Below are 12,500 nucleotides of genomic sequence, written 5' to 3'. Positions count from 1 at the left end.
ACCATCAATCTTCTCAGACACCTGTTTGCATCCTTTGGACTAGTCAAGGAGCTCGTATTGGACAATCCGTTCACGTCAAACGATTTTGAAATGTTTCTCAAGAACAACGGAGTAAGGCACATCCTGTCACCACCTTACCATCCGCAATCAAACGGAGCAGCGGAGAGAGACATGCAAACCTTTAAGAAGGCCTGGACTAGACTCAAGGTTCAGTCTGTGCCCATCCACCAAAGGCTTCCCCGGTTCCTGTTTACTTACCGTAACACCCCACACACAGTAACGGAATGTACACCAGCTGAACTGTTTCTGAAACACCAACCACGAACCCACCTGACATTGTTGAAACCAGACTTGTCAAGCACTGTGGCAAAGCACCAGCTACAGCAGAAGAAAGCTCATGATAGACACTCAAAGACTGTCCGAGAATTCAAAGAGGAAGAGAGGGTGATGGTACGTGATTTCAGACAACCCAAGCACCTGTGGAAATCGGGTTTGATCTTGCAACACAGAGGACCTTTGACTTACCAAGTCCAAATTGGTCATCGCCAGGTCATCTGTGGATCATCTGCTACTGTCCAACGCCCCCAGCAGAGACATGCCGAGAGAACAAGAACAACAACGACCCCTGGGATTATTCTCCTGACTGTGGACGTACGGGAGAGACAGAGCCTGACCTTCCACCCAAACCTGGCCCACCACAGGAAGCCCAGGAGGAGCGGAGATATCCTATTCGACAGCGAAGGGCACCTCAAAAGCTTGACCTGTGAGTTGAGCTGGTTGAGGAGGTAACGGACAGTAAAACAAACACTTTAATATGTCCTCGATAAAAGGAAAGAAAAAGGACATTACCTGGGTTAGTTATTAGGACACAAACTCCATCTTCGGGAAGAATAATCCCCTGGATTTGTGCTGGGCTCTGAAAAGTCTGCTTCAACCCAGTAGTTGAAAAATGTTTAAGAATGCATTGTTCAGATATTGCATTAGTAGTTACCTAACATATTTACCTTGTTCTCTGGGAGTTAAACACTATGGGGGAGGAGTGTAGTATCTGGGATCTACATCTGTTTATATTAGTTACTGTGCTGTTACTAAGCAGTAATGCATTGCAGCAGTGTTACGTTACTACACCTAATAGGAAATGCACATGAGCACTGGGGTGCCGGGAACTGTAGAGCACGAGGGGTTTTGACTAAACGAAAACTAACTGTACTCCCGTCTCCTGCCTGGTCATTTCTCCACAACACAAATATTACAGTTCAGATAGAAAAATGCGATGAAGAATTGACATGCCTCTGATATAGAATAAAGAATCACATCAGCTCTATTCATGGCATTTCTATCTACAATGTTAAACAACGTTTAGCTGCTGAACGTGGCTCAGTGGTGCCTTCAGTGAGATTTTCATCATTAAAGATAGAAATACCAAAATCTAGAGCTGAGACGACTCCAAATTCTATCTGACACAGACAAGGTTATCTGTTCTAAACAGCAACTTCTACGATATCATGTGCAGGCATATAGTGAATCAACAGCTGTCCCTTTAATAGTCTCGTAAACACGACCCTAGGCATTTGAAATTGTGAGACGCAACCTGAATGTCTAGAGAGAGAATAGTAGGGTGTAACAGTCTGCCACAGGACGGAGCTAGAGGTCTATAACGTACATGTGGACTCGTCTAGGAGCCTGCAGTGTGTGGACAGTAGTATGGATATGTTGAAGTCACGGTGCTGCAGTAACACTGAGGAAAATAAACTTCATTTCAAACCCTGGTGAACCCAAGGCCTTCTTGGGCTTTTTCAACCTATTCCATGAAGTCTATGTGTACCGGTCTATAACAGCCAGTTATGGTACTGTGGTAGTCTAGATGTACTGGCCTATTACAGCTAGTTATGGTACTGTGGTAGTCTAGATGTACTGGCCTATTACAGCCAGTTATGGTACTGTGGTAGTCTAGATGTACTGGCCTGTTACAGCCAGTTATGGTACTGTGGTAGTCTAGATGTACCGGCCTGTTACAGCCAGTTATGGTACTGTGGTAGTCTAGATGTACTGGCCTGTTACAGCCAGTTATGGTACTGTGGTAGTCTAGATGTACTGGTCTGTTACAGCCAGTTATGGTACTGTGGTAGTCTAGATGTACTGGCCTATTACAGACAGTTATGGTACTGTGGTAGTCTAGATGTACCTGCCTGTTACAGCCAGTTATGGTACTGTGGTAGTCTAGATGTACCGGCCTGTTACAGCCAGTTATGGTACTGTGGTAGTCTAGATGTACTGGCCTATTACAGCCAGTTATGGTACTGTGGTAGTCTAGATGTACCGGTCTGTTACAGCCAGTTATGGTACTGTGGTAGTCTAGATGTACCTGTCTATAACAGCCAGTTATGGTACTGTGGTAGTCTAGATGTACCGGTCTATAACAGCCAGTTATGGTACTGTGGTGGTCTAGATGTACCGGTCTGTTACAGTTATGGTACTGTGGTAGTCTAGATGTACCGGTCTGTTACAGCCAGTTATGGTACTGTGGTAGTCTAGATGTACTGGCCTATTACAGCCAGTTATGGTACTGTGGTGGTCTAGATGTACCGGTCTGTTACAGCCAGTTATGGTACTGTGGTGGTCTAGATGTACCAGTCTGTTACAGTTATGGTACTGTGGTAGTCTAGATGTACTGGCCTATTACAGCCAGTTATGGTACTGTGGTGGTCTAGATGTACCGGTCTGTTACAGCCAGTTATGGTACTGTGGTGGTCTAGATGTACCAGTCTGTTACAGTTATGGTACTGTGGTAGTCTAGATGTACTGGCCTATTACAGCCAGTTATGGTACTGTGGTAGTCTAGATGTACCGGCCTATAACAGCCAGTTATGGTACTGTGGTAGTCTACATGTACTGGCCTATTACAGCCAGTTATGGTACTGTGGTAGTCTAGATGTACTGGCCTATTACAGCCAGTTATGGTACTGTGGTAGTCTAGATGTACTGGCCTATTACAGCCAGTTATGGTACTGTGGTAGTCTAGATGTACTGGCCTATTACAGCCAGTTCTGGTACTGTGGTAGTCTAGATGTACCGGCCTATTACAGCCAGTTATGGTACTGCGGTAGTCTAGATGTACTGGCCTATTACAGCCAGTTCTGGTACTGTGGTAGTCTAGATGTACCGGTCTGTTACAGCCAGTTATGGTACTGCGGTAGTCTTGTTCTACATGGTCGTCCTTTAGTATTTTTCCTTATCATGACTTTCTCTAGTTCCACCTTGTTTAGGAAACCGATGGTATTCAGGTCTTGCATGCCCCATTACTCTCTCACAGAGGGGTTCTGAGCCTTTGACAGCAGCATCCGTAAAGTATTTCCCACATTTAGTAACGTTACAGACTTTAAAATTGATTTTTGATTGTTCTTTTACCCCTTTTTTCTCTCCCCAATTTTGTGATATCCCATTGGTAGTTACAGTCTTGTCTCATCACTGCAACTCCCCATCAAAGGTCCAGAGCCATGCGTCCTCCGAACCACGACCCTGCCAAGCTGCACTGCTTCTTAGCACACTGCTGGCTTACCCGGGAAGCCAGCCGGAAGAAACACCGTCCAGCTGGCGACCGGAGTCAGCTTGAAGGTGTCTAGACCGCCACAAGGAGTCGCTAGAGCGTGATGGGACAAGGAAATGCCGGCAGGTCAAACGACTCTGCGCCAATTGTGCACCACCTCATGGGTCTCACGGTCACGGCTGGCTGTGACACGGCCTGGGATCAAACCTGGGTCTGTAGTGACGCCTCAAGCACTGCAATGAATAAATCAATTGTAAAAAATTATTCTGATGAATATGCAGTTTAATTTCTATTTGCCATATATTTGTAACTGTGCTGTTTCAAAAGTTCTGAACCTACAGTATATACATTTTATAGACACATTATATTTTACATGAGTTATCTTGTTATTAGTCCCACCCTTCAGCCGCATTCAACTCATCTATCTCTTAACATCCATATTGGATTTCTATTTGCCATTTATTTTTACAACTGTGCTGTGATGTTTCACAAGTTCTGAGCCTTTCTATTCTCAGAGTTTCTACAGATTTTCCACATTAAATAAAATGTTTTGCTAAAAGTATTATATTATAGATTGACTATGACTTGTCAATTCATCTAGTAGTGCTATATGCAGAGTTTGTTCCAGTTAAATGTTGCAATTCTTCAGCCATTCCTGGACCTGTGACCAAACAAGCTACATATGGACAGTACCAAAATAAATGATTTCATTCGCAGCAAAATATGCAGCCCTGGGAGGGTCTGAATATTTATGTAAATGTCATATTTCAGTGTTATTTTTTTATAAAGATGCTTTGTCATTGTGTGTAGATTGAGGATAAAAAACAATGTAATCCATTTTAGAATAAGGCTGTAACCTAACAACATGTGGAAAAAGTCAAGGGGTCTGAATACATAAGCTGAACAAAAATACAATTTTTTTTTTTTAAAAGATCCCAGAAATGTTTTATACACACAAAAAGCTTATTTCTCTCAAATGTGTTTTTTATCCCTGATAGCGAACATTTCTCCTTTGCCAAGATAATCCATCCACCTGACAGGTGTGGTATATCAAGAAGCTGATTAAACAACATGATCATTACACAGGTGCACCTTGTGCTGCGGACAATAAAAGGCAACTCTAAAATGTGCAGTTTTGTCCCACAACACAATGCCACAGATGTCTCAAGATTTGGGAGAGAGTGCAATTAGCATGCTGACTGCAGGAATGTCAACCAGAGCTGCAGGAATGTCAACCAGAGCTGCAGGAATGTCAGCCAGAGCTGCAGGAATGTCAACCAGAGCTGCAGGAATGTCAACCAGAGCTGCAGGAATGTCAACCAGAGCTGCAGGAATGTCAACCAGAGCTGCAGGAATGTCAACCAGAGCTGCAGGAATGTCAATCAGAGCTGCAGGAATGTCAACCAGAGCTGCAGGAATGTCAACCAGAGCTGCAGGAATGTCAACCAGAGCTGCAGGAATGTCAACCAGAGCTGCAGGAATGTCAATCAGAGCTGCAGGAATGTCAACCAGAGCTGCAGGAATGTCAACCAGAGCTGCAGGAATGTCAACCAGAGCTCTCTGCGAGAGAATTTAGTGTTTATTTCTGTACCATAAGTCACCTCCAATGTTGATTTACTGTATTTGGCCATCCGGCCTCACAACCACAGACAACGTGTAACCAGGACCTCCACATCTGACTTCTTCACCAACGGGGTTGTCTGAAACCAGTCACCCGGACTGATGAAACTGAGGAGTATTTCTGTCTGTAATAAAGCCCTTTTCTGTGGAAAAACTAATTCTGATTGGCTGGGCATGGCTCCCCAGTGGGTGGGCCTATGCCCTCCCAGGCCCACCCATGGCTGTGCCCCTGCCCCGTATGTGAAATCCATAGATTATGACACATTGAATTAATTTCAATTAAATTATTTCCTTAATTGAACTGTAACTCAGTAAAACCGTTAATTGTTGTGTTTATATTTTTGTTTAGTATATACAGTTGAAGTCGGAAGTTTACATACACCTTAGCCAAGTACATTTAAACTCAGTTTTTCACAATTCCTGACATTTATTCCTAGTAAAAAGTCCCTGTTTAAGGTCAGTTAGGATCACCACTTTATTTTAAGAATGTGAAATGTCAGAATAATAGTAGAGAGAATGATTAATTTCAGCTTTTATTTCTTTCATCACATTCCCAATGGGTCAGAAGTTTACATACATTCAATTATTATTTGGTAGCATTGCCTTTAAATAGTTTAACTTGGGTCAAACGTCTAGGGTAGCCTTCTACAAGCTTCTCACAATAAGTTGGGAAAATGTTGGCCCATTCCTCCTGACAGAACTGGTGTAATTGAGTCAGGTTTGTAGGCCTCCTTGCTTGCACACACTTTTTCAGTTCTGCCCACACATTTTCTATAGGATTGAGGTCAGTGCTTTGTGATGACCACTACAATACCTTGACTTTGTTGTCCTTAAGCCATTTTGCCACAATTTTGTAAGTATGCTTGGGGTCATTGTTAATTTGGAAGACCAATTTGCGACCAAGCTTTAACTTCCTGACTGATGGTTTGAGATGTTGCTTCAATATATCCACATAATTTTCCTGCCTCATGATGCCATTTATTTTGTGAAGTGCACCAGACCCTCCTGCAGCAAAGCACCCCAACAACATGATACTGCCACCCCGTGCCTCACAGTTGGGATGGTGTTCTGCGGCTTGCAAGCCTCCCCCTTTTCCACCAAACATAACAATGGTCATTATGGCCAAACAGTTCTATTTTTGTTTCATCAGACCAGAGGACATTTCTTCAAAAAGTATGATCTCCACTAACGCGGAGATCATCCGTTCACCTACTCTGCGTCTTACAAAGACACAGCGGTTCGAACCAAAAATCTCAAATCTGGACTCATCTGACAGGACAGATTTCCACCAGTCTAATATCCATTGCTTGTGTTTCTTGACCCAAGTAAGGCTCTTCTTATTATTGGTGTCCTTTAGTAGTGGTTTCTTTGCAGAAATTCAACCATGAAGGCCTGATTCACGAAGTCTCCTGTGAACAATTGATGTTGAAATGTGTCTGTTACTTGAACTCTGTGAAGCATTTATTTGGGCTGCTATCTGAGTTGCAGTTAACTCTAATGAATATATCCTCTTCGGCAGAGGTAACTCTGGGTCTTCCTTTCCGGTGGTGGTCGTTATGACAGCCAGGTAACTCTAATGAATATATCCTCTTCGGCAGAGGTAACTCTGGGTCTTCCTTTCCGGTGGTGGTCGTTATGACAGCCAGGTAACTCTAATGAATATATCCTCTTCGGCAGAGGTAACTCTGGGTCTTCCTTTCCGGTGGTGGTCGTTATGACAGCCAGGTAACTCTAATGAATATATCCTCTTTGGCAGAGGTAACTCTGGGTCTTCCTTTCCGGTGGTGGTCGTTATGACAGCCAGGTAACTCTAATGAATATATCCTCTTCGGCAGAGGTAACTCTGGGTCTTCCTTTCCGGTGGTGGTCGTTATGACAGCCAGGTAACTCTAATGAATATATCCTCTTCGGCAGAGGTAACTCTGAGTCTTCCTTTCCGGTGGTGGTCGTTATGACAGCCAGTTACATCATAGAGCTCGATGGTTTTTGCGACTGCACTTGAATGATAGTCTGTCATTTATCTTTGCTTATTTGAGCTGCTCTTGCCATAATGTGGACTTGGTCTTTTACCAAATAGGGCCGTCTTCTGTATACCACCCCTACCTTGTCACAACACAACTAATTAAGAATGAAATACATTTCACAAATTAACTTTTAACAAGGCATACCTGTTAATTGAAATGTATTTCAGGTGACGACCTCATGAAGCTGGTTGAGATAATGCCAAGATTGTAGAAAGCTGTCATCGGGGCAAAGGATGGCTACTTTGAAGAATCTAAAATATATTTTGATTTCTTTAACACTATTTTGGTTACTACATGATTCCATATGTGCTATTTCATAGTTTTGATGTCTTCACTGTTATTCTACAATGTAGACAATAGTACAAATAAACCCTGGAATGACTAGCTGTGTCCAAACGTTTGACTGGTACTGCGTATATGCTTTCTCTGAGCAGTCTTGTTGTACAAAATCTTTCAATATTTTCAAAAACACCTTGTTAATGCAATGCTTCAATATTCGCAGAATGGTTCCCTTCCCTGGCGAATAATGTAGACTGGCAAATAATGTAGACTGGCAAATGCACAAATGACCTGGGCACACACATGAAGAACAATCTCTGAATGCAGAGCAACAATTTTAGTGGCAATACAATGTCACTGTATGCACAGTTCCACAAGGGTGATTTCAGATCTATAGCAGGGGGCCTGAAACCTTTTTCATATGACTGACTGTTTACAATTGATCCTACAATTTCTAAAGATATGTGTGCCAGTTATGATTTTCATAGAAGCATTGTAGGCCATCTCAACTGTGCCCAGAAAATGTCTAACTGTCCAAAAACCAAATAGGGCAATTCTAGCTGGCTACTACAGAGGCGCTGCCGGTTCAGCCACACCCTCCACTATGTCTACCTGTACGGGGGCGCTGTCCGTTCAGCCACACCCCACGGAGCTCCACTATGTCTACCTGTACGGACACTCCACGGAGCTCCACTATGTCTACCTGTACGGACACCCCACGGAGCTCCACTGTGTCTACCTGTACGGACACCCCACGGAGCTCCACTATGTCTACCTGTACGGAGGCGCTGTCCGTTCAGCCACACCCTCCACTATGTCTACCTGTACGGACACCCCACAGAGCTCCACTATGTCTACCTGTACGGACACCCCACAGAGCTCCACTATGTCTACCTGTACGGACACCCCACAGAGCTCCACTATGTCTACCTGTACGGACACCCCACAGAGCTCCACTATGTCTACCTGTACGGACACCCCACAGAGCTCCACTATGTCTACCTGTACGGACACCCCACAGAGCTCCACTATGTCTACCTGTACGGACACCCCACAGAGCTCCACTATGTCTACCTGTACGGACACCCCACAGAGCTCCACTATGTCTACCTGTACGGACACCCCACAGAGCTCCACTATGTCTACCTGTACGGACACCCCACAGAGCTCCACTATGTCTACCTGTACGGACACCCCACAGAGCTCCACTATGTCTACCTGTACGGACACCCCACAGAGCTCCACTATGTCTACCTGTACGGACACCCCACAGAGCTCCACTATGTCTACCTGTACGGACACCCCACAGAGCTCCACTATGTCTACCTGTACGGACACCCCACAGAGCTCCACTATGTCTACCTGTACGGACACCCCACAGAGCTCCACTATGTCTACCTGTACGGACACCCCACAGAGCTCCACTATGTCTACCTGTACGTGGGCGCTGTCCGTTCAGCTGTGATGAATCATGGGTGTGGCCTTAATGTGTAGATTTTTCTTCAACCCTTGGTGGATTTTTGTTGTTGTCTTTATGCGTCCCTGTCGATTGTAGTCCTAATGAATTCCTTTGATGCTTGCCTTGTTCTTTAATGCATTCCCTTGCCTTGTTCTTCAATGCATTCCCATGCCTTGTTCTTCAATGCATTCCCATGCCTTGTTCTTCAATGCATTCCCATGCCTTGTTCTTCAATGCATTTTGTGTGATTTATCTGGGGTAGTTTTCATTCGCAGTTAGCTGTTCTATGCTCCAGTGACTTTCACATTGATGTCTGTATTTGAAGTAGCCCTTGATAGCGTTTCTTATGCATCTATTATGCACTGTTACACAAGTAGGCCAAACGGGTCAATGTAGCCTATGTATGACGAGGTTGAGAAGTACATTGTACACGCCAATCCGCACGCCAGACCTAATATAAACTTAATATTGAGGGGATAATGTCTGGGGGGACTTTTTTTTTTTTGCTGTTCTCCAAATGACATTTTAGAGTTTTAAAATGTTGTAGAAGTAAATGTGTTTCAACTGGAGGCGGTATTTCTACACACCCCACTTCGCCCCCCCCCCACCCCATTAAAAAACGCAGCACCCCAAACTACTTCCCGTAGCCTTTTCCCATGCCAATAAAGCCCCTCTTCCTTTTTTTAATTAACTAGGCAAGTCAATTAAAAATAAATTATTATTTACAATGGTGATCAACAGCCTCGTTCAGGGACAGATTTTTATATTGCTCAGCGATTTGAACCAGCAACCTTTCGGTACTGGCCCCATGCTCTAACCACTAGGATACCTGCCGCCTCGAACTGAGTTGAGAGAGACAGTGAATGGGGAGGAGAGAGTAGAGACGTGAGAGAGAGAAGGAGAATATAAATTGTGTAGTTCTGGAGAAGGTATAGGTTTAGGTAACCTTGTCCTCTGGAAATCTGGTGCACGACACGAGATTATAGGTCCAGACTACAACGTCACGATTTGTTATGATTAGATTTTGCTGTTTCAGCACTTCTTCCACCGAGGAGGCAGTTGACTGGGAGTTCTTGGAGTTTTACGATCTAACCAGTCCGGTGACACCGCGAGAGAGGCGGTAAGCAGAGAGAGATAGTGAAAGCCGCAGAGAGAGATAGTGAAAGAGGGTAGCCTACTACTATGGCCCCGTTGCAGTTCGCGGTGTACTGGCGTCTCGCGCTCATATTCTTCTTCATGGCGTTTCTCTTCTTCCTCGACCTCTTCGCCGTTAGCAGATCAACCTCCTCGTGCAATAACGTCCCGGGTGAGTTACCGGCTGCTAGTCAGACCTTTGGAGAAGTATCTTCTAGTGCCCATACACATAACTGGACTACATGGGAAGTGCGCGAGGTAAACGGATCACTTTTACAGGTATTGTTACAGCAACAGGATGAGATTACGGGTGGGAACGACACGGAAATAGAGAATGTGAGTAAACAGCAAAGGTTTTCCAGTTTCTATATGATTGGCAGTTATTATAATGGTCTAAATCAGTGTCAATATCAACAAGCTGCATGTACAACCTGGGTTTCACAGACCCAGTTGAACCCAGCTTTAGTATATTAACAGATTGTATATAATATCATCAACACTGATTAGGCCCATTGCATTCCTCCTGTTTGTACTCTTAACTTCCCCTCAGACAACAATTGATGAGTCAATGAACACTTAAGCATAGAAATATCTGGGGTAACCTGTTTACAGAGCCAGCCATCTACACACTCACTGACCAATTAAACACTCCCAGAATGTATGTCAGATGTATCACTCTGAGTGTGTTAGGGAACAACCCGTTTGATTATTAGTCATAAAGACATGATATACTGTAATGGGGTACACAGTGGTACGATACGCTTCCCCCACGACAGTGGAACGAAACGCTTCATCCTCGACAGTGGAATGAAATGCTTCCCCTCGACAGTGGAATGAAATGCTTCCCCTCGACAGTGGAATGAAATGCTTCCCCCTCGACAGTGGAATGAAATGCTTCCCCTCGACAGTGGAATGAAATGCTTCCTCCTCGACAGTGGAACGAAACGCTTCCTCCTCGACAGTGGAATGAAATGCTTCCTCCTCGACAGTGGAATGAAATGCTTCCCCTCGACAGTGGAATGAAACGCTTCCCCTCGACAGTGGAATGAAATGCTTCCCCTCGACAGTGGAATGAAATGCTTCCCCTCGACAGTGGAACGAAACGCTTCCCCTCGACAGTGGAATGAAATGCTTCCCCTCGACAGTGGAATGAAATGCTTCCTCCTCGACAGTGGAACGAAATGCTTCCCCTCGTCAGTGGAATGAAGTGCTTCCCCCTCGACAGTGGAATGAAATGTTTCCCCCCGACAGTGGAATGAAATGCTTCCCCCTCGACAGTGGAATGAAATGCTTCCTCCTCGACAATGGAACGAAACGCTTCCCCCTCGACAATGGAATGAAATGCTTCCCCTCGAAAGTGGAACGAAACGTTTCCCCCTCGACAGTGGAATGAAATGCTTCCTCCTCGACAGTGAAATGAAATGCTTCCCCTCGACAGTGGAATGAAATGCTTCCTCCTCGACAGTGGAATGAAATGCTTCCCCTCGACAGTGGAATGAAATGCTTCCCCTCGACAGTGGAACGAAATGCTTCCCCTCGACATTGGAATGAAATGCTTCCTCCTCGACAGTGGAATGAAATGCTTCCTCCTCGACAATGGAACGAAACGCTTCCCCCTCGACAATGGAATGAAACGCTTCCCCCTCGACAATGGAATGAAATGCTTCCTCCTCGACAATGGAACGAAATGCTTCCCCTCGACAGTGGAATGAAATGCTTCCCCTCGACAATGGAACGAAACGCTTCCCTCGGCAACGGAACGAAACGCTTCCCCTCGGCAACGGAACAAAACGCTTCCCCCTCGACAGTGGAACGAAATGCTTCCCCCTCGACAATGGAACGAAATGCTTCCTCCTCGACAATGGAACGAAATGCTTCCCCCTTGACAATGGAACGAAACGCTTCCCCCTCGACAATGGAATGAAATGCTTCCCCCTCGACAATGGAATGAAATGCTTTCTCCTCGACAATGGAATGAAATGCTTCCCCCTCGACAATGGAATGAAATGCTTCCCCCTCGACAATGGAACGAAATGCTTCCTCCTCGACAATGGAACGAAATGCTTCCTCCTCGACAATGGAACGAAATGCTTCCTCCTCGACAGTGGAACGAAATGCTTCCCCCTCGACAGTGGAAAGAATTGCTTCCCCCTCGACAGTGGAACGAAATGCTTCCCCTCGACATTGGAATGAAATGCTTCCTCCTCGACAGTGGAATGAAATGCTTCCTCCTCGACAATGGAACGAAACGCTTCCCCCTCGACAATGGAATGAAACGCTTCCCCCTCGACAATGGAATGAAATGCTTCCTCCTCGACAATGGAACGAAATGCTTCCCCCTCGACAGTGGAACGAAATGCTTCCCCCTCGACAATGGAACGAAACGCTTCCCCTCGGCAACGGAACGAAACGCTTCCCCTCGGCAACGGAACAAAAC

General features: G+C 45.1%; 1 protein-coding gene across 1 annotated transcript in view; it reads left to right on the top strand.

Annotated features, from left to right (window-relative positions):
- Positions 1 to 9,794: 9,794 nt before the first annotated feature.
- The window catches only part of LOC135525504 (solute carrier family 22 member 13-like), a 12,755-nt gene continuing 10,049 nt past the window's right edge, over positions 9,795 to 12,500 (top strand). The window contains exon 1 of the mRNA XM_064953174.1: positions 9,795 to 10,399. Within this exon, the coding sequence (XP_064809246.1) occupies positions 10,112 to 10,399 (288 nt within the window). The 5' untranslated portion in view covers positions 9,795 to 10,111. The remainder of the gene's footprint in view (positions 10,400 to 12,500) is intronic.

The sequence above is a fragment of the Oncorhynchus masou genome, chromosome 32, assembly GCF_036934945.1.
Source record: "Oncorhynchus masou masou isolate Uvic2021 chromosome 32, UVic_Omas_1.1, whole genome shotgun sequence".
Lineage (NCBI taxonomy): Eukaryota > Metazoa > Chordata > Actinopteri > Salmoniformes > Salmonidae > Oncorhynchus > Oncorhynchus masou.
This window is presented reverse-complemented; position numbering and strand designations above follow the sequence as displayed.